This window comes from Heloderma suspectum, chromosome 9, assembly GCF_057233095.1.
Source record: "Heloderma suspectum isolate Gila_16-S chromosome 9, 16-S_ref, whole genome shotgun sequence".
NCBI lineage: Eukaryota > Metazoa > Chordata > Lepidosauria > Squamata > Helodermatidae > Heloderma > Heloderma suspectum.
This window is the reverse complement of record NC_139466.1, coordinates 14,403,544-14,431,211: the sequence shown is the minus strand read 5'-3', so window position 1 is coordinate 14,431,211 and position 27,668 is coordinate 14,403,544. Positions and strand designations below refer to the sequence as shown.

Here is a 27,668-nt window from a genome sequence, read left to right as displayed (position 1 = left end):
AGTTCTAGAATAAGATTCTTTGGACTGATGAAACCAAGATTAACTTGTCCCAGAATGATGGGAAAAGTATGGAGAAGGAAAGGAACAGCTCATGATCCAAAGCATACCACATCATCTGTCAAAAATGGTGGAGGCAGTGTTATGGCATGGGCATGTATGGCTGCCAATGGAACCGGGTCACTGGTGTTTATTGATGACCTGGCTGCTGATCAAAGCAGCAGGATGAATTCTGAAGTGTATAGGGCTATACTTTCTGCTCAGATTCAGCCGAATGCTGCCAAACTGATAGGATGCCGCTCCATATTGCAGATGGATAAGGACCCAAAACATACAGCAAAAGCTACCCAAGAGTTTCTGAAGGCAAAGAAGTGGGATGTTCTTCAGTGGCCAAGTCAGTCACTTGATCTCAACCCAATAGAGCATGCTTTTCACTTACTGAAGACAAAACTGAAAGCAGAAAGACCCACAAACAAGCAGAAGCTGAAGGCAGCTGCAGTAAAGGCCTGGCAAAGCATCTCGAGGGAGGAAACTCAGCATTTGGTCATGTCCATGGGTCCCAGACTTCAGGCGGTCATTGACTGCAAAGGATTTTCATCCAGGTATTAAAGGCGATCCTTAAGTTTGAAATGATGTTGGTTTGTTCCATTACTTATGAGCCACCAACAAGGGTGTGCGTGTATGCCACTGGCTGTCCTTCCTGAATGGTTAGTGCCCCCTTTTGTCACACCCCTTGAATTACAGCTGAAAGTCCTGATTTCGCTCCCATCTGGGTGTGTTTCCTTTCAACTTCAATGTGGTGGTGTACAGCGGCCAACTGCCAAAACAGTTATCCTTGTTCCAATATTTCTGGCCCTGACTGTACACATGAAGACAGGAGGGAAAGGCTTGCTTCGACTTGCGGTTGCTTCGTAACTTTCTTCACGTTGTACAACAGAGGTGCAGAACCACAGACCCAGGGTCCAAATCGAGCCTTCCTGGGGTCCCCAGAAAGCCATGCCCGCTTCCCCGGGCCCCATCCCTTTCCCTCCCAACACCGACCTTGTGGTGTTTCCCCAGCTTTTGTACAGCGTTTCCCCAACCCCAAAGGTAGAAATGCCTCTCCTAAGGCTTCATTATGGGCAGCAAGAGCTTTAAGCTACAATATGCCGGCATTGTTTGCATTTTTGGCCCCCCTCCTTCTGCTTCTGCCCTTTTTGTCTTCAGCCCTGCCTGATACTGGAATGTGGCCCCAGGAGCTTCTCCAAAATGGAATTGCTCTCAGGCTGAAAAGAAGTTCCGCACCCCTATAGTACACACATATAACAGATTACTAGCTGGCTGCTGCCAACAAATCCACCTAGGGATGTGCAAACCCACTCCTGTCCAGGTGCTCCGGGTGCCTGCCCAGCCCCTGCCCCCACTTGTCGGTCCCTGGACCCCAGCCCACACTCACCCCTGTGGCCTCACTGAACCCTGGGGTTGCTGTTTTTTGAAAAATAAAATGGTGACTGCAAAAATGCGCGTATTTGCGAATGTATGAAATCCGAATCTTCATGCATTCGCAACATCACACAGTCACGAAATTGCGCATTCTTGTGCATATACAAGTATGCACATTCTTGCAATTGCCTTTTTTTAAAAATGGTGATCCTGGAGCTTGCCGAGGCCGCCAGGGTGAGTGCAGGCTGCTTGCTGAGCGTGGGTAGGGGGTGATCAGGGGCAGGGGCTTGGCAAATGGGGCTCGGGGATGCAGGCAGGAGAGGTTCTGCTGGATTCCCAGGTGGAATCAGGCGCCCATGCTGTCCCTAAGTCCACCCTCCCTTCCATAGGCTGAACTACTGTGAAGTCACAGCATTTCACAACCAACCCAACAGCGATAAGGTATGGTCAATCACACCATTCTACAATTGGCTTGATTCTTGTGAAGGAAACAGAAATGTTGGTTCTGCCAAGGGAAAACTGCACACAGGAGTTTGGGGCAGCAGAAGCTGGGCGTTGCAGGAGGGGAGAGGCAGCGGGGAGAGGCAAGAGCCTGGAAAACTGGGAGGTAAGACAGGTCAAGAGCGCAGTGCTAATTGGGGTGGGGAGACTGAATTTCATTCATTCATTCATATATATATATATATATATATATATATTTAAAGCTTGCCAAATCTTTGCCACGAAGGCTTTAGCTCTCTCTTGTCTTGCTGTGTCATTGTGCCCAACGGGAGACATGTAAGCGAGGCTTAAAAAGCAGGCTCACCCGAGCTCTGCTTTTATGCAGTCCTTTTATGCTGAGCCACCCGGCAGAGATTTTGACTAAGTCTGTATAACAAACGTCCTTTGAAATGTTTTGCTTGCTAATTAGAACACGCGATCACACCCAGACAATACAGGGGGATTTCACAAGTTATATCACCGTCCTTTGAAAACAAACATTGTAAAATAGGGCAGGGCTTCTTGTCCTAAAGGGCTGATTGTCTTACTATAAAAATATTATAAAACGGGATCGGTACATGCACTCACACAGAGGTGGGAAAGATATAATTCTGAAGAAATGGACGATGCCAGCAACCCGTCTCCTGATGCCTGCTATAAAACATGCAGCACACATTCAGTTTGATCACCGGATCAAACAGCAGGTTACACAACGACAGGCGGATTCTGATGACCTCATTAGCAAATGATGGCATGCAAAATTACATCCGAACGGGGCCGCAGGGTGATGCTTCTTTTGTAAGTAGTTATGAGTGCCAAGAAGCTCTTTTGTGGCAGGTGGGGAAGAAGCAAGCAGCTACATACTGTCTTTGTGCTGCAGCGTTCCAGGCTCCCCAATCTGTTAACAGACTGCTGGTGTTAGCAGGACACTTATTAGGCTCTGACCACTTTATAGAGAGAATTACTCGTTATAAAACTGCAGAAAGCCTGCAGCCTGGCATCGGGTGGGATCTAGATGAAGTTAATTTAACGTGGGCCCCGCCAAATCAGTGTGCCTATTGTGCGGTTACCTATAATAATAAAAGAGGGTGCATGTCTGTCTGTTCATCCACTAGCACCATAGCGCCAAGACCATGAAACCTAGACAACTGAAACATGACATGCATGCTAAAGGGACTGCAGGGGTGTGTTCTTCGGGGTTATTTTGTTTTTTGAATGCATTATTTAATTTTCATTCATTTTAATGTGTCGATGTGGTTGAAGCCTGCAGTAACACCTTCAGCCACCAGGGACAGACTTCCCTAACCAGATCACACCTTTGCAGTCAATATAGTTTGAAGCCGGGAGAGATTAGGAGGTGAAGAGACAGAGTTGTATGCCCCCTCCCTCTGCTGTGGGGAAGCCCCCCCCCCCCCCCCGCTCCAGGGAATGGAGTGGACAGACCCCTCCCTCAGGGGACCACAGGGGTGCACCATTGCAGGGGCCATGCCTACAGGTGCCAGCGGGTATGGCTTCACTCAGATGGGGCAGGCACAAGGTATCCAACTCCGAGAGCTGTGTAAATTTGCTTGAAGGCTTGGCTGCAGCAAACTAAGGGCTATTCCAGGATGTGCAAACCAGCTGGGTCCTTCCACTAGTTATTCATCTAAAGCACAGTTGGGCAAAGCTAGATCAAGCTATATTGGTGACAGCGTGGGGATTCTCCAAGGGATTTAACATGCGTTGTGCAGCACCTCACGCGGACGCCACACTATGTGCAAATGAAGCATCTGACTAGGCCATCCAAGTTTGGGGATGGCCGAATTCCTCTCTCCGTGCTGAGAGAGGAACAGAGCTCTCAGAACGCACGGCAGCCTATGGAAGAGAGATCTGTGCGCAAAGACTTTGCCTCTGCAGATGCCCGTGCTCATGGCGAGAACATTGTGGGCGGGGCCCCCGTGCCCCTTCAAGGTGTGGAGCCCACTCTCACAACAGCGATACGAAGGGGGCTTCTTAGAAACCACTTATCCATCGTGGAAGCAGGTTTATACAACCACTAAGGGATTCGATGGATGGACAGGAAACAGACATACCGAAGCTCCTTTAGATCTTCTTTAAAAACCTGTAAAATAAGCACAACCAAAAAAAGAGAGAGGAAAGTTAAAGAAATATTTTTGCAGTTTCTGCAAGAAATAGGACAGCATTCCCAAAACATCGGGGAAAACAAAATTGGCCCGTTTGAAGCCTCCAGCAAGCCACCAATTTTTTTCAGCCCCGCTGTCGCCCTGCTAAAGTTTGGCTGCTCGGCAGCAGGGGTGACACCAGTGGATGAGAGGCGGGATGCGTGCAGCCTGTGTGTTACCCACCCATGCTTTAGAACTGCTGTCTCACTCGCAGCCATAGCTTAACAAGGAAGGGGTGTGCTTTCTACTCACTTCTTGTTTGAGGGAGGACACGGGGAGCCTCAAAGCCTCTCGGAGAAGGGTATACATGCCCGAGATCAGGATGGCGAGCTGTTCCTCTGGCAGGCTGGCGCTCTCAGCAATCATCTTCACCGACTCCTTGCAGTCTCTTCCTTCTAAAGCACTGACAGTGACTGCCGAACAACAAAATGACATAAAAGTGAGATGCAGTCTGCAACGTCTATTAAAGCCTTAATGCACATTAAGTGCATTAATCCACATATTTCTGTTTGCACATTACTGAAGAATAATAATTGTTATTGCGTTGTAATGTTTGATTTTGCCTGTTTTGTAATTCATTTGAAATGGTACAATGTTAGCACGAGTGAAATGAGTTGTTTATTATTGTAATGGTGTACTACTGTAACAATGTATTGGTATGCTTTTTTGTTTTTGCACTGCTGTTTTGTTAACCGCTTTGAGCACTTTTTGCGGAAAAGTGGCATATAAATTCAATGACGATGACGCCAGCTTGGACAACTCTTTAGAGGTGTGGACATTATTTCGTCGTGACCGCCAGGTGGCGCACGGAATATTTTTCCGCCACAGAAGCCTCGTGGAAACGAATGGAGGCTGTGAAGCACCGGCAGCAGGGGGGATTGTACACGCAGGTCGTGTTTGTAAAGGAGGGGCCTCATGTAGACAACTGGGGGTTACCTTACATCTTCTACGGGGAGGGAAATATACAGTGATATTTAGCAGCCCAAATACTCAGAAAAGGGCCCTCTACTCCCACTGCAGAAGGAAATCACTCCTCCTGATAGCAAACTCAGCCAGTGAGCGCCAGCAGGACTGTCGCAAAAACGGGGCTGCTGGGAAGCAAGAGGGGGTGATTAGCACGCTTGAGGGAACCTCAAGATTAGCCAAGTACAAAAAAACCCTAAAGCCCCCGCTCCCTTCAGTCCAATGAGGATGTTTAACTATTGGCACAATCGCTTCAACATGCACAAATGCACTGAAAAAGAGAGACAGGGCAAGGGGAGTATGACCCTGTTGGTTCTCCGTGATCTTTCAGCTACCATTGACCTCCTGGACCGAGTATGTGGAATGGAAATGGTGATACGGTAGATCCAGTCTTATCTGAAAGGTCGGTTCCAGAAAGCAGTGTTGGGTTGGGGGGCGGCTCCTGGCTTGGCCCCATGGCATTTGTGTGATGGGGTCTCACAGGCTCCCATCTTATCCCCCATGCTTTTTAATATCTACATGAAGCCGCTGGGTGGGGTCATCTAGGGATTTGGGATGAGGTGCTCAGCTTTATTTCTCCTTGTCATCTGAGTGAGGCGAGGCTGTGAAGGTGCTGAACCAGCAAATGGATGCAGTAATAGGCTGGATGGGGGCCAATTAAGCTGGAGCTGAATCCCAACGAGATGGGAGAAACTGTGGGTTGGTTGTTCTTGGGTCTGAAGAATTGTTTGGCTTGATTTGGATGGGGCTGCAGCCCCCTGCCCCCGAAAGAGCGAGTGTGCAGTCTAGGTGTTCTCGGAACCAGCTCTGTCACAAGAGGCCTAGGAGGCCTTGATGTCATTGAACAGTTTTGGCTGGTTTGCCAGCTCCGGCCATTTTTGGACAGGGGAAGTTAGGCCATGGCGATTCATACTCTGGTAACTTTCCAGCTGGATTCCTGCAACATGTCATATGTGGGACTACCCTTGAAGTTGACTCAGAAGCTTCAACTGATTTAGAACATGGCTGCCAGAATTCTGAGTGATATAGCCAGGTTTATGCATTATCATCTGCAGTGTAGTGGAGCCAGGACTTGCAGGGTCCAAGCACTGGGACTTTTTTTACTAGCAGAGAAGATGGCATCATCTGCTACACCCCCCACAGTTTTCTATCCCCTCTGAGCTTAGCTGCAATCGTCACAGTAGTTGGGTAGAAAATGGATTTTCTCCTTGGTGCTGGGAAAAGAAACTCCTGGAAAATTTAGAGTTGGTGGTCTTATGCTGCTTGGGGACATGTTGAGGCTGTTGAGTGTGGGTTGTTGAACCATGACTTGTTTGTTGAACTGTGGATTACAGTGTTGTCTGAATGCAACCAGGATGGCTTGGTAACCACCCTGAACAACCCAACAACAAACTATGGGTTCTCAAGGTGGCTTGTTCGAGAATAAGCCACACTGCATGGTTAACAAGCCACCCTGCAGAAAACGTCCTGGGTTCAGACAAGACGCTCACCTGCACCATGGTTCAACAACAACCCAACTCCACCACCGAGTGTGGGTTAGCACGATGTGCAAACTCAGTTGTTGTGTCCCTCTTTTCCCCTTTTTCATGTGATTCCAGTTCTCTCCAGACAAAGTCCAACATGCTAACTACCACACTGCCCTTTGCCAGCTCTCTATGGCAGTCAACGGAACCTAATAATTTGAGTATTATGCTAAATACTGCTGCTCTCTGGTGTGTGTATTTGTCTGTGTACACACACATGCAATATACACTCACATATACATCAACAGAGCTACCTGCATTTTGGATTCTCTGGGGGGTGGTAGTGGCTATAAGGCCTCTCATGATGAGCACCTGCACTCCAAAATCTACCACTATGCCACTGATTGTGCCAATTTTAAAAGAACTTCCTTGGCTGCTGGTTCGATTCCGGGCCCAATTCAAGGTGCTGGTTCTTATCATTAAAGCCATGGTTTTTATTGGTACTCTGCTTTTTAAAGAAATAACATTTAATATGGAGTTTTGTTATTTTATCTTCTTGTCTTTTTATCTTTTATTGTTCCCTGCTCAGGAATCTGTCTAGATGAGGAACGATATATAAATGTTGCAAATAAATTAATAAAATAAATAATACAATAAAGCCCTAACTGGCTCAGGACCGAAATACCCGAAGGAGCGCTTCTTCCCCTATCAATTTGCCCATGCTTTAAGATTGTCCAGTGAAGTTCTCTCCTCCATCAGAGGTGCACTATTCCACAACAGAAGAAGGTCTTTTCAGCAGTGGCACCCTGCGGTAGAACAGCCTTCTTAAAGAGCTTTGCCTGGTGTTTACATTGTAATCTTTTCAACACAAGGCAAAAACAGATGTATTTACCCAGGCATTTTAATATGTTGTAAATGTTAGCTAGATTGGTTTTCTCTGTTTTATTATTGTTTACTTGTATGTAGATATAAATTGTTATATGCCATCTTAGAATCTTCATAGGATGAAGGGCAGCATTTAAATTAAACAAGGAAATAAATGCTGCCTTCGCATCAATGAGATGTTTATAGGAATTGGCTCCTTTATTTTCATGAGCAGAGGAAGAAAACTAAAAGCCTTTTCATTCTCCCATGGATTTGAAAGCATTTTTAAGTTTTAAAGATTTTACAGTGCAGTCCTACGATGCTTTTTCAGAAGCAAGCCTACAAGCCAATACTCACCTTCCTCCACTGAACTCAATGGAGCTTATTTCTGGGTAGACACATACAGGGTCACCCCAGGCCAACCTTTCCCTATTGGGTCCCCGCCAGATGTTTTCAACCTCAGCTTCCATCAGCCCTAGCCAGCATGGCCAATGGGGAGAAATGCTGGGAGCTGCAGTCTAAAACTACATCTGGAGGGCACTGGATTGGAGAAGGCTGGAAAATGCTGTAAGTCCCACTGAATTCAACTGGGCTTCCTCCTAAATGTTTCTAATGCAGGATGTTGTTTTTAATTATATATTTTTTATATATATATATATATATATATTATATTCAATTACATTATTTTAAATTGAACATTTATGTTCTCTCTTATTTAATATTTTAATGGAACAATCCTATGCATGTTTCGACAGAAAAAAAAGTCCTACAGCTCTCAGTATTCTCCTAGCTGTGGAATGCTGGGAGCTGTAGAACTTTTTTCTGTCTAAATATGTATAGGATTGTGCCTTAAACCACTCTGGTATTTTATGATGTAGGCCTGTATATAAATCCAACATCGGCAAAACAATGCAGCTCTGATGAAAAGAAAAGCAATGCTCCATTTTAGTATGCAATCCTATGCCTGTTTAGACAGAAAAGAAGTCCTACAGCTCCCAGCATGCCCCAGGCAGCCATTTTGGCTGGGGAATGCTGGGAGTTGTAAGACTTGTTTTCTGTTTAAACATGAACTATAGAATTGTGCCCTTAATTCCAAAGATGGTCACACACCCCTGTTTAATTTCCTGCCTATCATCATGTTATCCACAACCAGTTTCCAAAGGCGGGGCGGGAAACTACTGCCAGAAGCTTCAGCTGTCAGGCTAGAAATCCAAGAGCCGCAGGAAGCAGGGAATGGCTGCAGAAACCAGGAGCGTGGTGTTCCTTGGGGCTTCGAAGAAGGGCTGTGTGGGGCAGCCCAGGCAGACCCCACTAGAGCCCTCAGAGGATGCTGAGTGAAAACGGCCGATCTCCCAAGCAGCTGAGCAGAACGGACTCCCAAAGGCAGGCCTCATTCCCCATGGGTGCTCCTTTCAAAGCTAGGCAACCATCAGGCGCCTTCCAGATGTTTTGGAATACAAATCCCACCATCCCTGCCTGTTGGCTGCACTGGCTGCGGCTGATGGGGCCTGTAGTCCCAAGCAACCAGATCTTTCGGACAACAACTCCCACCATCCCTGCCCCGTTGACTGCACTGGCTGCGGCTGATGGGGCCCGTAGCCCCAAGCAACCAGATCTTTCGGACAACTCCCACCATCCCTGCCCCGCTGGCTGCACTGGCTGCGGCTGATGGGGCCCGTAGTCCCAAGCAGCCAGATGCTCCAGATTACAACCCCCGTCATCCCTGCCCCACTGGCCGCACTGGCTGGGGCTGATGGGACTCGTAGTCCCAAGCAGCCGGAGGGAGCCTCGCCCCGCTCGCCCGTTTTTTGTGTGTTTACCTTTGAGGAGCTTGCGGAAGGTCTCCTTGCCCAGTTCCCGGACGCTCCTGGCCATCGCTTCCACCTCCGGGGGCAGCCGAGCCCCCAGAAAGCTGACCCGGGCCGCGCTGCTCTCGCCGGCGAGGCCCGCGGGCGGGTAAGGGGGCGCCGCCGCCTTGCCCGCGGCAGCCATCCCGCCGGCCGCCAGGCACACGCCGCGCTGCAAGGCGCTGCAAGGCGCAGGCGGCGGGCCCGGCTGCCTGGTCTCGTGACCCGCCCGGTCCCGGGGAACGTTCCACCCCACGGGCGCCCCCTAATGGCCCAAAGGGGCAGATGCGAGCAAGGGCTCGTCTCGCGGGAGCGTCGGGAACGACCTCGCACCGACTCAGGCCGTTGCTCCGTCTCTAGCCCGGTGTTGCACGCACTGGCTGGCAGCCGCGGCTCCCCGGGGTTTCCCCGACCTGGAGGTGCTGCGGACCGAACCAGAGACCTTCCGCATGCAAAGCAGGGGCTCTGCCAGGATGTGATCATGTAAAAAAGATCTCTGCACATGCTCAAGGGCACCCTCCTCGCTTGATGACTGCAACAGGAAGGGCTTTCTGTTCCGGATATAACCGTCTTCATGGCTTCTTAGCAAATAAGCTGGGTATAAAGTTTAATCATAAATAGATGCTATAGAAAGAACTTCAGTGCCATGCTATCAATTTATTGCTTATATCCCACCTTCCCTCTGACTTGGAGACTAAGGTGGCATACGCATTTCTCCCCCCTGGCCATTTTATCCTCACAACACTGTGAGGTGGGTTAAGCTGAGAGAGAGAGAGAGAGAGATTGGCCCTGTGAACCTCCTGGCTGATTGGGCATTTGAACCAGGGTCTTCCTAGCCCTCGCTCAGCACTTTAACCCAGGCTTGTAGTCCATGTTTCGGACTACTATACCTATCACCTGTGACCCCTGGCTTGGGATGATGGGAACTGTAGTCTAACTGATGGAACAAGGTAGGGGAAGGCTGCTCTGGCCACTGCACCTTGCTGCATTATCATTGTTTTATTAATTTATAGACTGCTTACTATATGTTTCACGTATAACTTTTCTATACTGCCTTTTTGTCACATATGGAAATAATGGTTCATAATGTGTGAACTAGTTCTTGCTGGTTCACCTGGACAAGTGCCAATATTAGCCTAAATTGGGCTTCAATAATATATGCTTTAACCTGGGGGTAAGCTTCGCTGAAATCAATGGGGCTTACTTCTGAGTAGACACACATAGGATTGCACTGTTAAACTGTTACCGTTCTAGGTGCATCTGGCTTGGCTTTGCATTGGCACACAAGAATCAGATTAATAACTTAGAATAATAATAGTAATCATGATCATAATAATATGAATTTACTGTAATGGCAACATATATGGGTTTGACCTGGTCACTGCCAAATAATTTCATCCAAAATTGCTCTGCACTCGTTAACTTCATCTAGAGAAGCAAATCACACCCATGTAACTATGCTGTACAGTTGTTTCATTTTGGGGGGATCTGCTGTTAAAGAGATAACATTTGTGTTACCCTAAGCCCTGGCTGAAGCTTACATCATCAACTTGTTGTTGTTCAGTCGTTAAGTCGTGTTCGACTCTTTGTGACCCCATGGACCATAGCACACCAGGCCTTCCTGTCCTGCGCTCTCTCCCGGAGCGTGCTCAAGTTCATCATCAACTTATTAGTAGTTCTTTATTTCCAGTCCACAGACCATTAAAAATATTCAGTTTCCATAGGGCCGGGTATATTAGTCTGCTGCAGCAAAAGCAACAGTCTTGTGGCGCCTAAAGACTAACAAATTTATCATGATATCACCTTTCTTGGACATGAGTCTATAATCATGGACATGAGTCCATTTAAACAAAGACAGTGGTGCTGGTCCATGAGAGACAATAAATATGAAATTCACAGTTGGGCAATATCTTTATTTATTTATTAGATTTATTAGCCGCCCATCTGGCTGGCTACCCGGCCACTCTAGGCAGCGTATAATACTAATAACACAAAATACAACAAATTTACATAATCAACTGAATAAAACAATACTGCTCTAAAAAACCCTAACCCACCCCAAATGCCCACCTGAACAGCCAGGTTTTTAAAGCCCAGCGAAAGCTCATCAAAGAGGAGGAATGGTGGAGGTCACTAGGGAGGGAATTCCACAGAGTGGGGGGCCACCACAGAAAAAGCCCTCTCCCTGGTCCTCACCAGTCTAGCTGTCCTGGCTGATTTGACAGACAGAAGGTCTGCCGTGGCTGATCTTGTTGAGTGGCGTCCCTGGTGTTGTTGGAGGCGCTCCTTGAGATAGCCTGGGCTGGAACCATATAGGGTTTTCAAGGTTCTGGAGGCATCGAAAGCTTGCACACTTTTGTGTGGCATTTGGGTTGGCCGGCCCTAATAAATATAAAGATGGCCAGCTGTGGATGTGGCTTAATACATTTGCTAGTCTTTAAGGTGCCCCAGGACTCTTTCTCATTAATACACTCCCTTGTTTATTGTCAACTATCATTTATTTAGTTGCATATGAAATGATTTCCGTCTTTGCACAGCATGAACCGTATAATAACGAGGAGGGGGGACCAACGTGAGGCTGCTCGGCCATTCGTCGCTTTTTTTTTTAGACCCCCTGTCAATCAACGGCGGGAGAGTCGTCCGCTAGGACCGGCCAGCCCGCACGTCGCCTTTAGCCTCCGATGCTGCTGCAGGGGGCGCTGTCGCGCTCGCAGGGGCTGGGAGGAGAAAAAGAGCGCCTCTCTCGGCGAAGGCCCGCTCTTCTCGTCGTCCGAGGAACCGGAAGCGGGTGCACGCGGCTTCCGGTCGCCGGGCAGGAGCGGCTGAGGGGGGGACGCGGCCGCGTCGTGTGGCGTTTCGTTTCGTTTCCGAGCCGGCGCCAGGGGGGCCGGCGGCGTCTGGTTATGGCGGCCGGCTGGGCGCGCCGCTTCCCGGCCCGGTGGGGGCGCGCGCGGGCGGAGTAGGCCGCGCGCCCCGCGCCCGCGCCCCCGGCCCGCGCCGCCATGGCCGGCGAGGAGCCGCAGAAGTTCCTGGCCCCCGACGAGCCCGGCGCCCTCCTGTCGCCGCCGCCCCGCGCCCACGGCAGCCTCAGCTTGTGCGACGAGGGCCCGGCCTGCCTGGACGTCAGCGACTTCGGCTGCCACCTCTCGTCCTGCCACCGCACCGACCCGCTGCGCCGCCTGCACTCGCACAGGTAGGCGGGCGCCGCCTCGGGCGCGGGCCGCGTGGCCACGTGCGCCGCGGGCTGCGCGGGCGCTCGCGAGGCGCGTCCTCCCCCCGCACCCAGAGGAGGACGCGCCTTTGGATGGCAGTTGCGCACGCCCATGCGCGTGTGCCGGCGCAGGGCTAGGGACGGAGTGTGAGGGGCTGCATCCGAACGTCGGAGTAAGCCGCCGAAATCCGTGGGGCTTAATTTAGGCATGGCTAACCTAAGCCCCGTTCGTTTATTTGATTAGATTTATATAATACGTTTATAATCTGCCTTTTTGCTCCTTAAGGAACTCAAGGCGGTGTACGTAAACCTGTTTTAGCCTCGCAACAACAACCCTGCGAGGTAGGTTGGGCTGAGAGCCTGTGACTGGCCCAAAGGACCCAGTGGGGAGCAGAACCCATATCTCCCGATTGCCAGCCCAATACTCTAGTCGCTACACCACACTGGCTCTCCTTGAAGTATGATTAAGGCTGGGTCCTACTCAACAGTTCAAATAGGAGTACAGTCAGTCTCCCCTAGTGCAGAACACCTGTGTGCCTGCCTGCCTGTCCAGGTGCGCTAACTGTTGCTGGGCAACCGTTGTTATGGTTCTTGATCTTCAAACTGGGACTGGACAGCCCTTCAAATAGAGGACTGTCCACTGTAAAGAGGACATATGGTTACCCTAGGAGACATCCCGGTTCAAATCCCTGCTCAGCCACCAATCACACCATGTGACCTTGGGCCAGTCTTTTCATCTCTGTGCTTGGCCTACCTTGGAGGGCTGCTGTGAGGATAGAAAAAAGAGCGTGTGTGTGTGGAAGAATAGCACCAGCTGCTGCCTTGATCTTTCTCTAGAACTGGGATCAAACATGGTGGTTAGTGATAATGATTAAGGCAAAGCGAGGGAGCAGGCTGGCATGGGTAAAAGTTTTCATGTGTTTGAATTAAAGCGAAGACAACAGAGTCTTGTGGTGCCTTAAAGACATACATCTATTTTGGCATAAACTTCCGTGGACACTGCCCCCTTCATGATATGCATGAAGTACATATGATTTGTTAAGAGTTTGAGGTTCCACAAGACTCTGTTGTTTTTGCTGCAGTAAACTAACACTGGTACCCTTCTGGAAATTGAATTAAAGGGGAGCAGCTGTCTTACCTTTGTGGGGCTGGAGACAGTGTACAGCTGCCTTGTTGTTCAGTCGTTAAGTTGTGTCTGACACTTCATGACCCCGTGGACCATAGCATGCCAGGCCTTCCTGTCCTCCGCTCTCCCGGAGTGTACTCAAATTCATGTTCATTGCATCGCTGATGCTATCTAGTCATCTCATCCTCTGCCATCCCCTTCTCCTTTTGCCTTCAATCTTTCCCAGCATCAGGGTCTTTTTCAGGGAGTTTTCTCTTCTCATTTGGTGGCCAAAATATTTGAGCTTCAGTATCTGTCCTTCCAATGAGCAGTCAGGGTTGATTTCCTTTAGGATTGATTGATTTGACCTCCTTGCAGTCCAGGGGACTCGTAAGAGTCTTCTCCAGCACCACAGTTTGAAAGCAGCAATTCTTCGGCGCTCAGCCTTCCTTATAGTCCAGCTCTCACAGCCGTACGTTGCTACTGGGAAAACCATAGCTTTGATTATACGGACCTTTGTTGGCAAGGTGATGTCCCTGCTTCTTACTATGCTGTCTAGGTTTGCCATAGCTTTCCTCCCAAGAAGCAAGCGTCTTTGAATTTCATGGCCACAGTCACCGTCTGCGGTGATCTTGGAGCCCAAGAAAGTAAAATCTGTCACTGCTTCCATTTCTTCCCCTTCTATATGCCAGGAAGTGATAGGGCCAGATGTCATGATCTTCGTTTTTTTAATGTTGAGTTTCAAACCAGCTTTTGCACTCTCCACTTTCACCCTCAACAAGAGGCTCTTGAGATCCTCTTCGCTTTCTGCCATTAGGGTGGTATCGTCTGCGTCTCTGAGGTTGTTGATAATTCCCCTGGCAATCTTAATTCCGACCTGTGTTTCATCCAACCCGGCGTTTCTCATGATGTACTCTGCATGTAAGTTAAATAAGCAGGGCGACAATATGCAGCCTTGTCGTACTCCTTTCCCAATTTGGAACCAATCGGTTGTTCCATGTCCGGTTTTCACTGTTGCTTCTTGACCCTCGTACAGGTGTCTCAGGAGACAGGTAAGGTGGTCTGGTACTCCCATCTCTTTAAGAATTTGCCACAGTCTGTTTTGTGATCCACACAACCAATGGCTTTAGCATAGTCAGTGAAGCAGAAATAGATGTTTTTCTGAAATTCTCTTGCTTTCTCCATGATCCAGCGAATGTTGGCGATTTGATCTCTAGTTCCTCTGCCTCTTCGGAACCCAGTTTGTACTTCCGGTAGTTCTCGGTTCACATACTGCTGAAGCCTAGCTTGTAGGATTTTGAGCATCACCTTGCTGGCATGTGAAATGAGCGCAATTGTACAGTAGTTTGAACACTCTTTGGCATTGCTCTTAGAATCATAGAATCATAGAATCATAGAATAGTAGGGTTGGAAGGGGCCTACAAGGCCATCGAGTCCAACCCCCTGCTCAATGCAGGAATCCAAGTCAGAGCATCCCTGACAAATGGCTGTCCAGCCTCGTCTTGAACGCCTCCAGTGTGGGAGAGCCCACCACCTCCCCAGGTAATTGGTTCCATTGTCGTATTGCTCTTACAGTCAGGAAGTTTTTCCTGATGTTCAGCCGGAATCTGGCTTCCTGGAACTTGAGCCCATTATTCCATGTCCTGCACTCTGGGATGATCAAGAAGAGATCCTGGCCTTCTTCTCTGTGACAACCTTTCAAGTACTTGAAGAGTGCTATCATATCTCCCCTTAGTCTTCTCTTCTCAAGGCTAAACATGCCCATTTCTTTCAGTCTCTCTTCATAGGGCTTTGTTTCCAGTCCCCTGATCATCTTTGTTGCCCTCCTCTGAACCCTCTCCAGTTTGTCTGCATCTTTGGAACTGGAATATAAACTGACCTTTTCCAGTCTTGTGGCCTCTGTTGAGTGTTCCAAATGTGTTGGCATATTGAGTGCAGCACTTTAACAGCATCATCTTTTAGGATTTTAAATAGCTCAGCTGGAATACTGTCATCTCCACTAGCTTTGTTGTTAGTAATGCTTCCTAAGGCCCACTTGACATCACTCTTGAGGATGTTCTGTTCAAGTTCAGTGACCACACTATCATGGCTATCAGGGACATTCAGATCTTTCCTGTATAGTTCTGCTGTGTATTCTTTCTCCTCTTCTTAATCTCATCCGCTTCTGTTCGGTCCCTGCCTTCTTTGTCCTTTATCATGCCCGTCTTTGCACAAAACGTTCCCTTGAGATCTCCGATTTTCTTGAAAAGATCTCTAGTCTTTCCCATTCTATTGTTTTCCTCCATTTCTTTGCATTGTTCATTTAAGAAGGCCTTCTTGTCTCTCCTTGCTATTCTCTGGAACTCTGCATTCAGTTGGGTATATCTTCCCCTTTCTCCTTTGCTTTTCGCTTCCCTTCTTTCCTCAGCTACTTGTAAAGCCTCATCAAGCAGCCACTTGGCTTTCTTGCATTTCTTTTCCTTGGGGTGGATTGCGTTGCTGCCTCCTGAACAATGTTACGGACCTCCGTCCATAGTTCCTCAGGCACTCTGTCTATCAGGTCTAATCCCTTAAATCCATTCCTCACCTCCTCTGTATATTCATAAGGGATATGATTTAGGTCATACCGGAATGGTGTAGTGGTTTTCCCTACGTTCTTCAATTTAAGCTGAAATTTTGCAAGAAGCAGCTCATGATCTGAGCCACAGTCAGCTCCAGGTCTTGTTTTTACTGACTGTATAGAGCTTCTTCATCTTTGGCTGCAAAGGACATAATCAATCTGATTTCGATATTGACCATCTGGTGACGTCCATGTGTAGAGTCTCCTCTTGTGCTGTTGGAAAAGAGTGTTTGTTATGATCAGCATGTTCTCTTGGCAAAACTCTATTAGCCTTTGTCCTGCTTCATTTTGTACACCAAGGCCATGCTTGCCTGTTATCCCGGTGATTTCTTGACTTCCTACTTTAGCATTCCAATCCCCTATGATGAAGAGGACATCTTTTTTTGGTGTTAGTTCTAGAAGGTGTTGTAGGTCTTCATAGAACCGATCAACCTCAGCTTCTTCGGCCTCAGTGTTTGGGGCATAGACTTGAATTACTGTGATGTTGAATGGTTTGCCTTGGATTCGTACTGAGATCATTCTATCATTTTTGAGATTGTACCCCAGTACTGCTTTTCCCACCCTTTTGTTGACTATGAGTGCTACTCCATTTCTTCTAAGGGATTCTTGCCCACAGCAGTAGATATAATGGGCACCTGAATTAAATTCGCCCATGCCTGTCCATTTTCGTCCGCTGATTCCCAAGATGTCGATGTTCAATCTTGCCATCTCATGTTTGACCACCTCCAGCTTACCTTGATTAATTGATCTTAAATTCCAGGTTCCTAAACAATATTGTTCTTTACAGCATCGGATGTTCTTTTCATCACCAGACACATCCACAGCTGAGTGTCCTTTCGGCTTTGGCCCAGCCGCTTCACTCTTTCTGGCGCTACTTGGAAACACCCTCTGCTCTTCCCCAGTAGCATATTGGACACCTTCCGACCTGAGGGGCTCATCTTCTGGTGTCGTCTCTTTTAGCCTTGTGATACGTTCCATGGGGTTTTCTTGGCAAGAATACTGGAGTGGGTTGCCATTTCCTTCTCCAGTGGACCACGTTTTGTCAGAACTCTTTGCCATGACCTGTCCGTCTTGGGTGGCCCTGCATGGCATAGCTTATGGCTTCACTGAGTTATGCAAGCCCCTTTGCCACAACAAGGCAGTGATTCATGAAGGGGACAGCTGCCTTACCTTCTGCTATTTATAAGTTTACTATGTTTTTGTAGCAAATAATACAGGAAATGATTGATAGAACACCCCCGGTCTCATTGTCCTGCACAAACAACAGTAAGGGTGCAATCCTATGCATGTTAAGACAGAAAAAAAGTCCTACAACCCCCAGCGTGCCCCAGCCAGCCATGCTGGGAGTTGTAGGACTTTTTTCTGTCTAAACGTGCATAGGATTTTGCTGTAATACTCACAGAGCTACTATTTTGGAAGGCTATGGAGGATATGTGGATGACATGTTTTGGCCAATATTAGAGGTAGTTGGAGAACTAGGCTTGTAGATTTCATAAAGGCCCCCTGAGCCGCACATCATGTCATGGACAAGGACCACTTCTGAACGGAGATTTATCAGCAACTTGAACAACTTATCTCCCAAGCGTTGAAAGGAAAAAAAACAACCCTCCTGTGTTTGAAATTGATAGTTTTCTGTCAGAATGGACCACGTTTATATAAGGGTAATCATCTGAATTGTATAATTACGTGTGGGTGTTTTATCTTCTTTTGAGCTCTTTATTATATACAAATAAAATATGTTAATAGAAAAACAGTAATTAAAAGCAATATGAATAATACAAAAAGAATTAAAAAGAGTAGCTCCGCAGTGTCCTTCACGCTCTCCTTAAATCCCACTGGTGTTCCATTCTGCTCCTATTAATTTTAAATTCTGGAGGGGTTTTCTTTCAAAATTGGGAAGATAATTTATTCTGGTACATAGGTTATTCAGGTTGCTGATAAATCTCTGTTCAGAAGTGGTCCCTGTCCATGACAACTTTTTCTCCTACAGCTTTAGCCCAGGTAATAATTAGCACTTATATAGCACTTCTTAAGGCATTTGGGATGTGTTGAATACTCTAGTTTGTACTTCTTAACACAGTCCTAAGGGAGGTCAGTAGTATTCGCCATGCTTCAGATTTAGGAAGATAGAGTGAGGCCAGGAGAGATGTATGGGTAATTTTTTTTAAAGATTGTGATTTTTAAAAATAAAGAAATTTAAGAGATTTAGCTAGTAAATACTAATATATATTGGTTTCAGAATATTTGCTCTGAGTTAGATTGGAATGGTGGGTAGGTTTACTATTGTTTTAAATTCACCTTGCTTCTAGTAGCTGCTTGGCAAACAGAATTAACAGGTGGTGCTTTCCCCTTTGCTATTATTACTATGTCAGGCAAGGACTTCAACACGAGATGTTTCCAAAGTTTTGAGGTTAAAAGTAACTGCTGCACTTTTTTGTAGGTGGAACTTGACTTCATGTGGCACAAGCGTGGCCAGCTCCGAATGCAGTGAAGAACTGTTTTCTTCTGTGTCTGTCGGTGATCAGGATGACTGCTTCTCTCTCTTGGATGATCAGGAGTTGACGTCTTTTGATTTGTTCCCAGAGGGCAGTGTCTGCAGCGATGTCTCTTCCTCCATTAGCACGTATTGGGACTGGTCAGACAGTGAGTTTGAATGGCAGGTAAAAATACTTTTGCAGTTGGGTGAAGGGAAAGGGCTGTCTGTGCAATGAAAAGCTGCTAGGGTTTATACAACAGGACTGAAAGGGTTGTTTTTTTCAAAGCAACAGTTAAAGAGCAGTGTAAAGCTAGCCATGCTTACTCAGATGTAAGTGTGGCTTGTTTCAATAGAGTTTACTCCAGGTACGTCTGTGTGGGATTGTCTAGGATTGCAGCCTTAATTTCCTATGTCGAACATTGATGTTCCATAGCATGTTATATAGTATTGGACTGCACTGTTGTATTCTGAAATCTTCATCTAATTTTCTTTTGTCTGTCACTGTAAGTTGCCTGGCAGTGACATTGCCAGTGGAAGTGATGTGCTTTCTGACATCATACCCAGTATTCCAAGCTCTCCTTGCCTGCTTCCAAAAAAGAAAAACAAACACAGGAATCTCGATGAGCTCCCATGGAGTGCAATGACTAACGATGAACAGGTAAAACCTCTGTATTTGGAAGAAGCAGGTGACTGCATCCTTGCAAACATGCTTGTTTATTTTTTTATATCATGAGTGGGCAACTTGTGGTCCTCCAGATGTTTTGGCCTACAACTCTCATCATCCCTACCATTGGCTGTGCTGGCTATGGGAGATGGGAGTTGTAGGCCAAAACATCAGGACAGCCACAAGTTGCCCACCTTTGATTTATATAAAAGTGTATCCCACCCTTTCGATGCACTACTCAGGATAGCTAACAACAACTAAAAGCAACCATAAAAGAAAATAAAATTTGAAAATATACAATAAAAATAGATGCAGTGGATAAACAGGCGTCTGAAAAAAGGCTATCTATCTGATAAAATAAAAGCTTGCTCCAACAGGGAAGGTTTTGCCATATGGTGAAACATTGTAAGAGAGGGAGCCTCCTGAGTTCAACAGTGGGGGCAGAGAGTTCAACAATGGTGGTGTGGTCCCAAAGAAGGCCCCCTCTCTCATCCCCATCAGCTGAACCTCAGCCACAGTCAGGACATAGAGAAGGGCGTCTCTGTCAGATTTAGGGTGTCGCAGGTATAGGTATAGCAGATAAAAACTATGATATGTAAGAGTAAGTGCACTTAATTACAGAGGGGAAGTTAATTTCTCATTTTGTGTTTTTCTGTGGGTGTTACTCACCGTATCTTAAATAATGTCAGCTCTTCTTCAGTTTATCCCCCATTCCTTTCCATCATTCATTGCCCAAAGCAGTATACATAAAACCCTAAACAATCTAAGTAATATACACGTGTGTGCACACATACAAACACAATCAGCTATGCAGCCTAACACATTGGAGAAGCAGCATAACCAATAGGCAGCAGTCATTAGGAAGACATTTGGGACAAGAGAAAGTAAGGTTGACTTGCTGTCTAAATGTGATCAGGGATGGTAGTACCCAGATTTCTCTGTGGAGGGTATTCCAAAGGGAGGATGCCACAAATGAGAAGGCCCCGTCTCCTATCACCCACTTCTCCTCTGAAGGTGGGAGTACTTGGAGCAGACCCTCTCTTCATGACCTCCGTGGACATTGTTAGTAACTACTTTCCTATTTTTCTTAGGTTGAATATATTGAGTATCTGAGTCGTAAAGTCAGCACAGAGATGGGGCTTCGAGAGCAGCTTGACATTATTAAGATTATTGATCCTACTGCTCAGATTTCGCCTACAGACAACGAGTTCATTATCGAACTAAATTGCCTCACTGATGAGAAGCTGAAACAGGTATCTTAAAGTTACCTGAGTTTCCTTTAAACCAAGTGTCTGTTGTCGTGTGGAATCTGTGGTGTTGCTGCATATCTCTGTAAATGGTAATGACTGGCTGTTCCTAAATACTGAGAACTTGGCTTTGTGCTTAATGGTTTCAAATGGCATATACTTGGGTTCTTCTAAGGGCAGGTTAGAGTTGGGTTATGACAGGGTTGGGCATATTTGGTCAAATATTGGTGAAGAATGTTTAAAGCATTAACTTTGCTTTTCTAATAAAAGTTATTTGATTATCCACAGGCCTGATACTTATGGGATGGTATCCAATTAACTCATGCTGCCAACAATTGCTTCCCATCATGCATCTTCAAAATCTACGCTGGAGGCTCGGAGAAATTTCCCCAGTAGATTTGGGGGTCTGGGGGAGGCTGTTTCAGGGGGTGGGGGACAGGGAGGAGAGGAGGAAGTCCACTCATTCAATGTTGGGTTGCACCGGTGGAAACTACACAAACAAATGAGTTAACCCAGGTGTGGGCAGACCTCAGGCTTACAGGATCTACTTTGTTTACTGGATCCCTGAGATTCACTAACCAGAGCCTGGCGCAAAAGAAATCTACTTAGAATTACAGAATTCTGAGCCCAATAACTTGTTTTGCGTATTAGAATAGAGCAAAGCTCACAATCCCCCCCCCCCCCCCCCGGTTCTGGTTACTCCAAGCTTTCTTCATTTCAGCAGTATAATGGGAGGGGGGGCAGGTGGAGTGTCATTCTGTTGCTTTTGTAGAACAGTTGGAGTCAGAAATCTTTGCTGATCTACAGCAAGTAACCTGGAGAGCCACCAGTCTATTCGGATGTACTTTTTGCCTGCTCCTGAGCTAACCTATTGAGAAACAGTGAAATTCGTTTGCTACACTTTTAAAAAATTGTTAGAACTTTAAAAAATGTTGGATAAGTTTCCTATAAATGTAAATGATTCAATGAATAGTTATCTGGCTTTTATCATGGCATACCAGTGCTGGAGTATAGTTCCAAAAATGAAAAAACACTCCCCCCTCTCAGCACACAGAGACCTTTATAACTGATGACTACTTCTATATTCACGTTCCCATTTTGGTATGTCTGCTAGTATAGCAGTTAGCCAGTAGGAGAAACTTTGTTTCCAGGGGTGAACATCTGTCACCTCTATTCTTGCAAATAATTTACACTGTAATTAATTGTTTTTTAAAGTAAGCTGCCACCTACATTCTTCTTTGGATATCTGAATATTTGGCCAAATAGGCAGGCAATTGACATATCTAGTCAGATAACCCATGTGCCAGGCATAGAGCTGGACACATCAGTGTTGTTTCCTGGGAAGAAAGAGTATAAAAGCGTTTGTGCTTTCTTTGGGCCAGCATTCATTGCTTGGACTCTCTTCATGGAATTCTAATCTAGGCAAAATTAAAGTACGTGTATGCTTGGCTATTATGTATAACAAAACATGGTGCAGTGAAAGGAACTTAATCTACTTTCTCATTTTGTGAAACCAGTGCGAGCACAAGATTGTATGGATTTCTTGTCTTCCCTCAACCCCCTTTGCCCAAAAATGAGTCCTAGGACGTCATAAAGACTAATTAATCTTACTGTAGAAGGAGCTTTCACAGCAGAGAGCCTTTATTGGAGCCCCAGAGTGTGGGAATACATATGCTCTTGTGTTCTAGCCTGGTCCCCATGCCCAGCTCTGTGTTGTGGCTGCCTCTACGGCCTCTTCTCATCCCTCTACTTCCCACCAGATTTTTGTAGTGCATGTTTATGTTTATTTGAACATGTTTCTGTCCACCCTGTCACAAAGCTTCTCATTGGAAGTGGTCTTCCTTCAATATCCTGATCCTAGACTGTTGAGGGCTTTAAAGCTATTTTGAAAGCCTGGAAGCAAAGCGAAAGCCATCAAACTTGGTAAACCATCAGAGCTACGCGATAATGTAACGCGTTCCAGTTGGGACTTGCACAGCTGCTTTTTGAACCCACTGAAGTTTCCGGACACTCTTTGCAGGCAGCCCCATCTAGAGTGCGTTGCAGTGATTCATTCTTTGGAAAGCCTAATCCAACATTTCTCAGTATTTTTTATATCTGCTCTTCCTCCCACTCCCGTCCGTTTAGGTCAGGAATTACATCAAGGAGCATGGCTCTCGGCAGCGGTCTGCAAGAGAGAACTGGAAGCGAAGCGGCTACAGCTGCGGAAGCACCAGTGCGAGCGGCGCCAGCGCCAGCAGCAGCAGCGCCAGCATGGTCAGCTCAGCAAGCAGCAGCAGTTCCAGTGTCGGAAACTCCGGTTCCAACTCCAGCGCCAACATGAGTCGGGCTCACAGTGACAGCAACCTGTCCACGAGCGCTGCGGAACGAATCCGGGATTCAAAAGTAAAGCTTCAGATCGTGCGACTGTATGCCTAGAAATATCACAGGATGGATTTTTTTTTTTTTTTTTTACAGGGAATAAGGACCTTTTGAGCACATTAAAATTTTTGAGCACAGTTAAAATTTGAACACATAGACAGGTTGCGATAACTCAGTGTTCCTTTTTGCGGATCCTGAAGAAAGGAACAAGCTTGTCTTATGTGTATTGCCGTTTAACAAGCTCTGCCGCTTGTTCATAAGGATCCCTTCCGTTTTCTTATCCTTGCACTGGTGTTGTCCTCTGCTTTCCTTTTACTTTGTGGCTATTTTTACTTTGTGTCAGATTCTATGTTATGTTTTATTCTTGTGTTTTATGATTTTAACTTCTATTTTGTGAACTGGCCAGAGAGTACTGTCTCTTGGGCGGTATAGAAATGTGGCAAATAAGTAAAGGTGCAAGCCTATGCATGTTTAGACAGAAAAACGTCCTAAAGCCCCCAGCATTCCCCAGCCAGCATGGCTGGCTAGGGAATGCTGAGAACTGTAGGACTTCTTTGTTTATAGATGCATAGGAGTGCACCCTAAATCCATAATAAATGAGTATCCAGGTGGGCTGACCCTTCCAGAGCCTTTGAATTCTTGTCATATGAAAGTGAAGACTACCTATGCGTAGGGAGGAAAAAACCTGATAGCTTGTATCTTTGTCCCGGTTGAAAGACGAGGAATGACTTTAGCCATTTTCTTTATTTTGACAGAAACGTTCTAAACAACGCAAACTTCAGCAGAAGGCTTTGCGCAAGAGGCAACTGAAAGAGCAGAGACAGGCTCGGAAGGAGAGACTGAGTGGCTTGTTCCTCAATGAAGAGGTGCTTTCTTTAAAAGTGACTGAGGAGGACCATGAAGGAGATGTGGATGTCCTGATGTGAGAGGGGTGAATTTATCAGTGTTCTTTCTAAGCCTTAAGCCTATTCTATTGTTTACATACACTTCTACCAAAATTTTGATTGGAGCTGGGACAAGCTATTCTCTCTCCTATGTCACCCATCTATATTTTAAAAAATATGTTTTGCAAGTGATAAGAGATCAAGAAAATACTCTTTAAAAAAACAAAAACAAACCTATGCTAGTGTATTTTGCTTTCAAATGTCTTTGCATATTCTGCTGGAAAGATTGCATTTCCTTCTTAATTCCACTAAAACTACAGAAAGAAAGTGTTTGTCCTTGGGTAAACGTATTTTCCGTCTACCCACTATATGGCCTAAACAGTTAGACTGTTTTCTGTAACAAAACAGAAACAACAAACTCCATCAAGTCGTTATTCTTGTTTGCTGCTGCACTTCTATCAAAGCCTAATGCTATGTGAAATCATTTTTAAATTTCCTGAAATGATAATTGTAATTCCATTTAAGAAGGGCCTCGGAAATGTGTGAGCTACCAAGCCAAATGCATCCTGTCAGTAATGTATAGTGGCCCACAAGGAGCTCTATTAAACCCGTGTTTTTCTGCTTGCCTGGGAATGCAAAACTGGGGTGGCTGGGGAGTATTTGCAAGTGCATGGCAGGCCACAATACATGGCTGCATTGAGCTTGGTGGGTCGCACATTGAGAACAGACCAGATTTAGTATTATAAAGCAATGGGACAATGTGCAGGAGGAAGCCCTTAGAAACAAAGACACATTTTTCTTATGTATGCATGTTTCTTTGTATGTTCCAAATCACTGTAGTGTCTTGCGCCTTAAAATTAAGTTGAGACTTTTATTTAAAGTGAAGGTTATGGGGAGAGAATTGCAAACCTGAAATAAAGCAGATCAAAAGTTCCTGATGTTTTGAAGTCCTTCCAAAACGTGTTTAATCCTCTAAGCCCATCCAGCTTTTTGAAGAAGCCATATCTTAGCCACTGTCATTCTACTACTAGGGAAAGGTGAGAGATTTTCATCCTGACCCTATGTTGGAATGTTTTCTATCTAAAACCACATTATTCTTCAGTTTAATGGCTAAATTGATCTGATTTGGTTAATATTGATGAGTGGGTTTTTAGAAGAACCATGTGAAAGTGCGATCTACAAACTACTTAAGCAGATATATTTGAAAGGACAGCTGCACATCTTGATTGGTACTGCCTCTACACTGTTCACCCTCCATAATGTGAATCTGTGGGAGGGTTCATATGTAATGGTAAACCATAGTTCGGCATTGCACGCATGAACTTTGGGTTCATGCGCTCCTCTCTCTGATATGTCCACGAGTAAATTGGAAACATCTGCTTCCATTTTAATCTAAGCACAGTTTGCTTCTTCTGAACTGGGACAAACTGGTTAGTTTAAGCTATGGACTGTCTGAACAAGCTAATTTATAATGTGGTTTCTGATCCTGGCTACGTTATAGTTTAATGTGATGTCCAAACCGTGTCTGTCTCTTAGTTTAGCAGAAGATGATACTCTGGATGGATTTCATTCACTTAAAAATGTTTGAAATTCACTAGACATGTTAGATTTCCTGTGTACCATCTATAACAAAACCTATTCCCTTGGTTGTGTTTAAAAGTAATGTTCAACCCTTGAGATAACCCAGGCTCTTAATTTCAAAATTTGGAGTCTTAAAAAAAGATCTAGCTTCATTTATTCCACGTTGCAACAAACCTTTTAAGTGTTTGCTTCCTCCTAGGTCTTGGTTCTTAAAATCGAATTGGTGTCACAACACTATCCAGTGACTTTTTTGGGGACTACATTATGTATGTACTTTTTTTTTAAGGTGGTCCATCTAAATTTAACGTGCTGGTCACCCAGTGGACATCCATTTTGTCTTGCATTAAATTATAAATTCAAAATGGAGTTAAGTGGCTAAGCTGCAATCTGAGGCCATGGATTTTACTTTTATCCCGTAGTGAATACTTTTTACAATTTGGGAAGCAACATTAGCAAGTAGAGGGGATCTACTCAGTAGCCTTCTGTCTGTATCCTATTTATCTTGAGTTCTTTACAAGCTGCATAAGTATTTAATCAGTATAAGTGAACAAATACTTTTCTTCTTTCAGAATTACTTCTCTCTAAGCTTAGAAGGAGCACTGAAAACTTGACTGGAAAAAATGGCTGTTCCCTTAGCTTAACTTAAATATGGAGACCTGTTTACATTTTCTATGTGTGTATATCTGCATTCAGTTTCCTCTTCTACTAGTAATTGTTCTAAGACTGAAATGAAGCAGTAATGTTTTTGTAAAGCAGAATAAAGGATATCACACTCCTGTTCTTACCACTTACGTTGGCAATCACAACATCTGAGATGATCTCTTGGTTCGTGATAACTTTTTTTGTTTTAGTTCTATTTTTCTACATGGTGGTCAAAGAAAAACTGTAGAGTTTTCCAGAGAAATTCTCTACATAAACCTGTATATATGAATTTAAAATCCTTTAAGGCTGGTGTACAAAAGTTGTAGAAAATCTTATAGAACATTAGCCAAATTTCTTATTAACACTGAAATAAAATGACTTGTTAGTGCTTATAATCTCCCCCCCTCCCCTGTCCCTTCTAATACATTGCTTCAGCAATAGTTGGCACATTGGCCCGTTTAAATATTAGCATGCTCTTGACTCTTTTTGGTAATCAGGTGTTCCAGTGGATCACTGTTTCACCTGGCTATCATCTGAACACTACACGTTCCCTTTTGGATTGGTGGTTCTATGATCCCTGTGTCTTGCAAAAATTCTTGATTATTATCTGGCAAATTGTTCAAAATCAGTGCAATAGTGGGCCATTAGCATATAACTTGAGCCGAGACTATGTGCATCTTATTGGACCAGAGTGCATGAGGGGGAAGATTGGGGAGAAATGTAGATGGTTTCAGAGATGTTTTGTAATACGGTTGAGAGTTAATTCATAACAGCCAATAGAATTGGCATCCTGAGGATAATGCGCTTCATAACCAAAGCAAAGAGGATGTTTAACTTTGGAGAATATGCTTCAGATAGTCTTAAATATATTAAATCTGGACTATTTTTTCCAGACTTTCTGCGAAAAATGTATTGTATGCTGAAATGCACATGTATATACAACCACTGTACATTCTGTATCTACTTGCAACAATGTTTGTAGACAACATTTTCTTTCTTTTTTGATGTTGTGAAAGATTTTAACCAATAGGTATAAAATACTGGGCAACTGTCTCATTCCCTCTCCCTTCCCCTCCCAGCTCTCAATTGTATTTGAAAATAGTCACATGAATATGGTAGTTTTGAATAGCATTAAAAAAATGCAACATGCTAATGCAACTGAATATGTATAGTGTCATCTTTGGGAAGGATCTATAGCTGAGTAGATTCGGCCCCAGGCTATTTACTTGTACTGTGTCATCAGTGTGCATAGTGCCTTGCAGAACTAAACAGGCAACAACATAGGACCCTGCTTCCATGGAGCTTACAAACTAAAATGGACATGTGGGCGGAGAACAACAGAAGAGGGGGAGAACGTGGGCCAATGCTGTGAGTCACTGGTTTGGTTATAGTTGCAAATAAGGATTGAGGATAGGCCAAAGGTGGGTTTTGAGGGATTTGAATGAAGGGAAGGCAGCATCAAAGAGATGTTTAGGGAGGTAGTCCACACATTTGGGGGTGGGTCGCTGGGCAGAATGGACTGATTCTAGTGTGGTGAGAGCTGGAGGGGCAGAGGTTACAGTCCTAAGAACCTTGTCACACAAAAATAATAATTCTAATTATTTTGTGGAGGTTTTTCTTTAGGTCAGCTTTGTTAATATAGAAACTCTAGTTTCTCTCCATGTCTGTTTCCTGCTTTCCAAGGAAATGGCATATTTCGC

The 27,668-nt window shown here is 45.4% G+C and overlaps 2 protein-coding genes across 2 annotated transcripts in view; one reads left to right on the top strand and one right to left on the bottom strand.

Annotated features, from left to right (window-relative positions):
* The window catches only part of COMMD5 (COMM domain containing 5), a 28,599-nt gene extending 19,164 nt beyond the window's left edge, over positions 1–9,435 (bottom strand). The window contains exons 1-3 of the mRNA XM_084813736.1: positions 9,172–9,435; positions 4,314–4,474; positions 3,972–4,000 (exon numbers count right to left, since the gene is read on the bottom strand). Of these exons, the coding sequence (XP_084669862.1) occupies positions 3,972–4,000; positions 4,314–4,474; positions 9,172–9,343 (362 nt within the window). The 5' untranslated portion in view covers positions 9,344–9,435. The remainder of the gene's footprint in view (positions 1–3,971; positions 4,001–4,313; positions 4,475–9,171) is intronic.
* Positions 9,436–12,001: 2,566 nt separating this feature from the next.
* Positions 12,002–27,129, top strand: FAM199X (family with sequence similarity 199, X-linked). Its single transcript, XM_084813735.1, has 6 exons — positions 12,002–12,391; positions 18,554–18,773; positions 19,098–19,247; positions 20,345–20,506; positions 22,628–22,885; positions 23,617–27,129. The coding sequence occupies exons 1-6, from the start codon at positions 12,201–12,203 to the stop codon at positions 23,785–23,787; spliced, it is 1,152 nt and encodes a 383-aa protein (XP_084669861.1). The 5' UTR covers positions 12,002–12,200; the 3' UTR covers positions 23,788–27,129.
* The last annotated feature ends 539 nt before the right edge of the window (positions 27,130–27,668 follow it).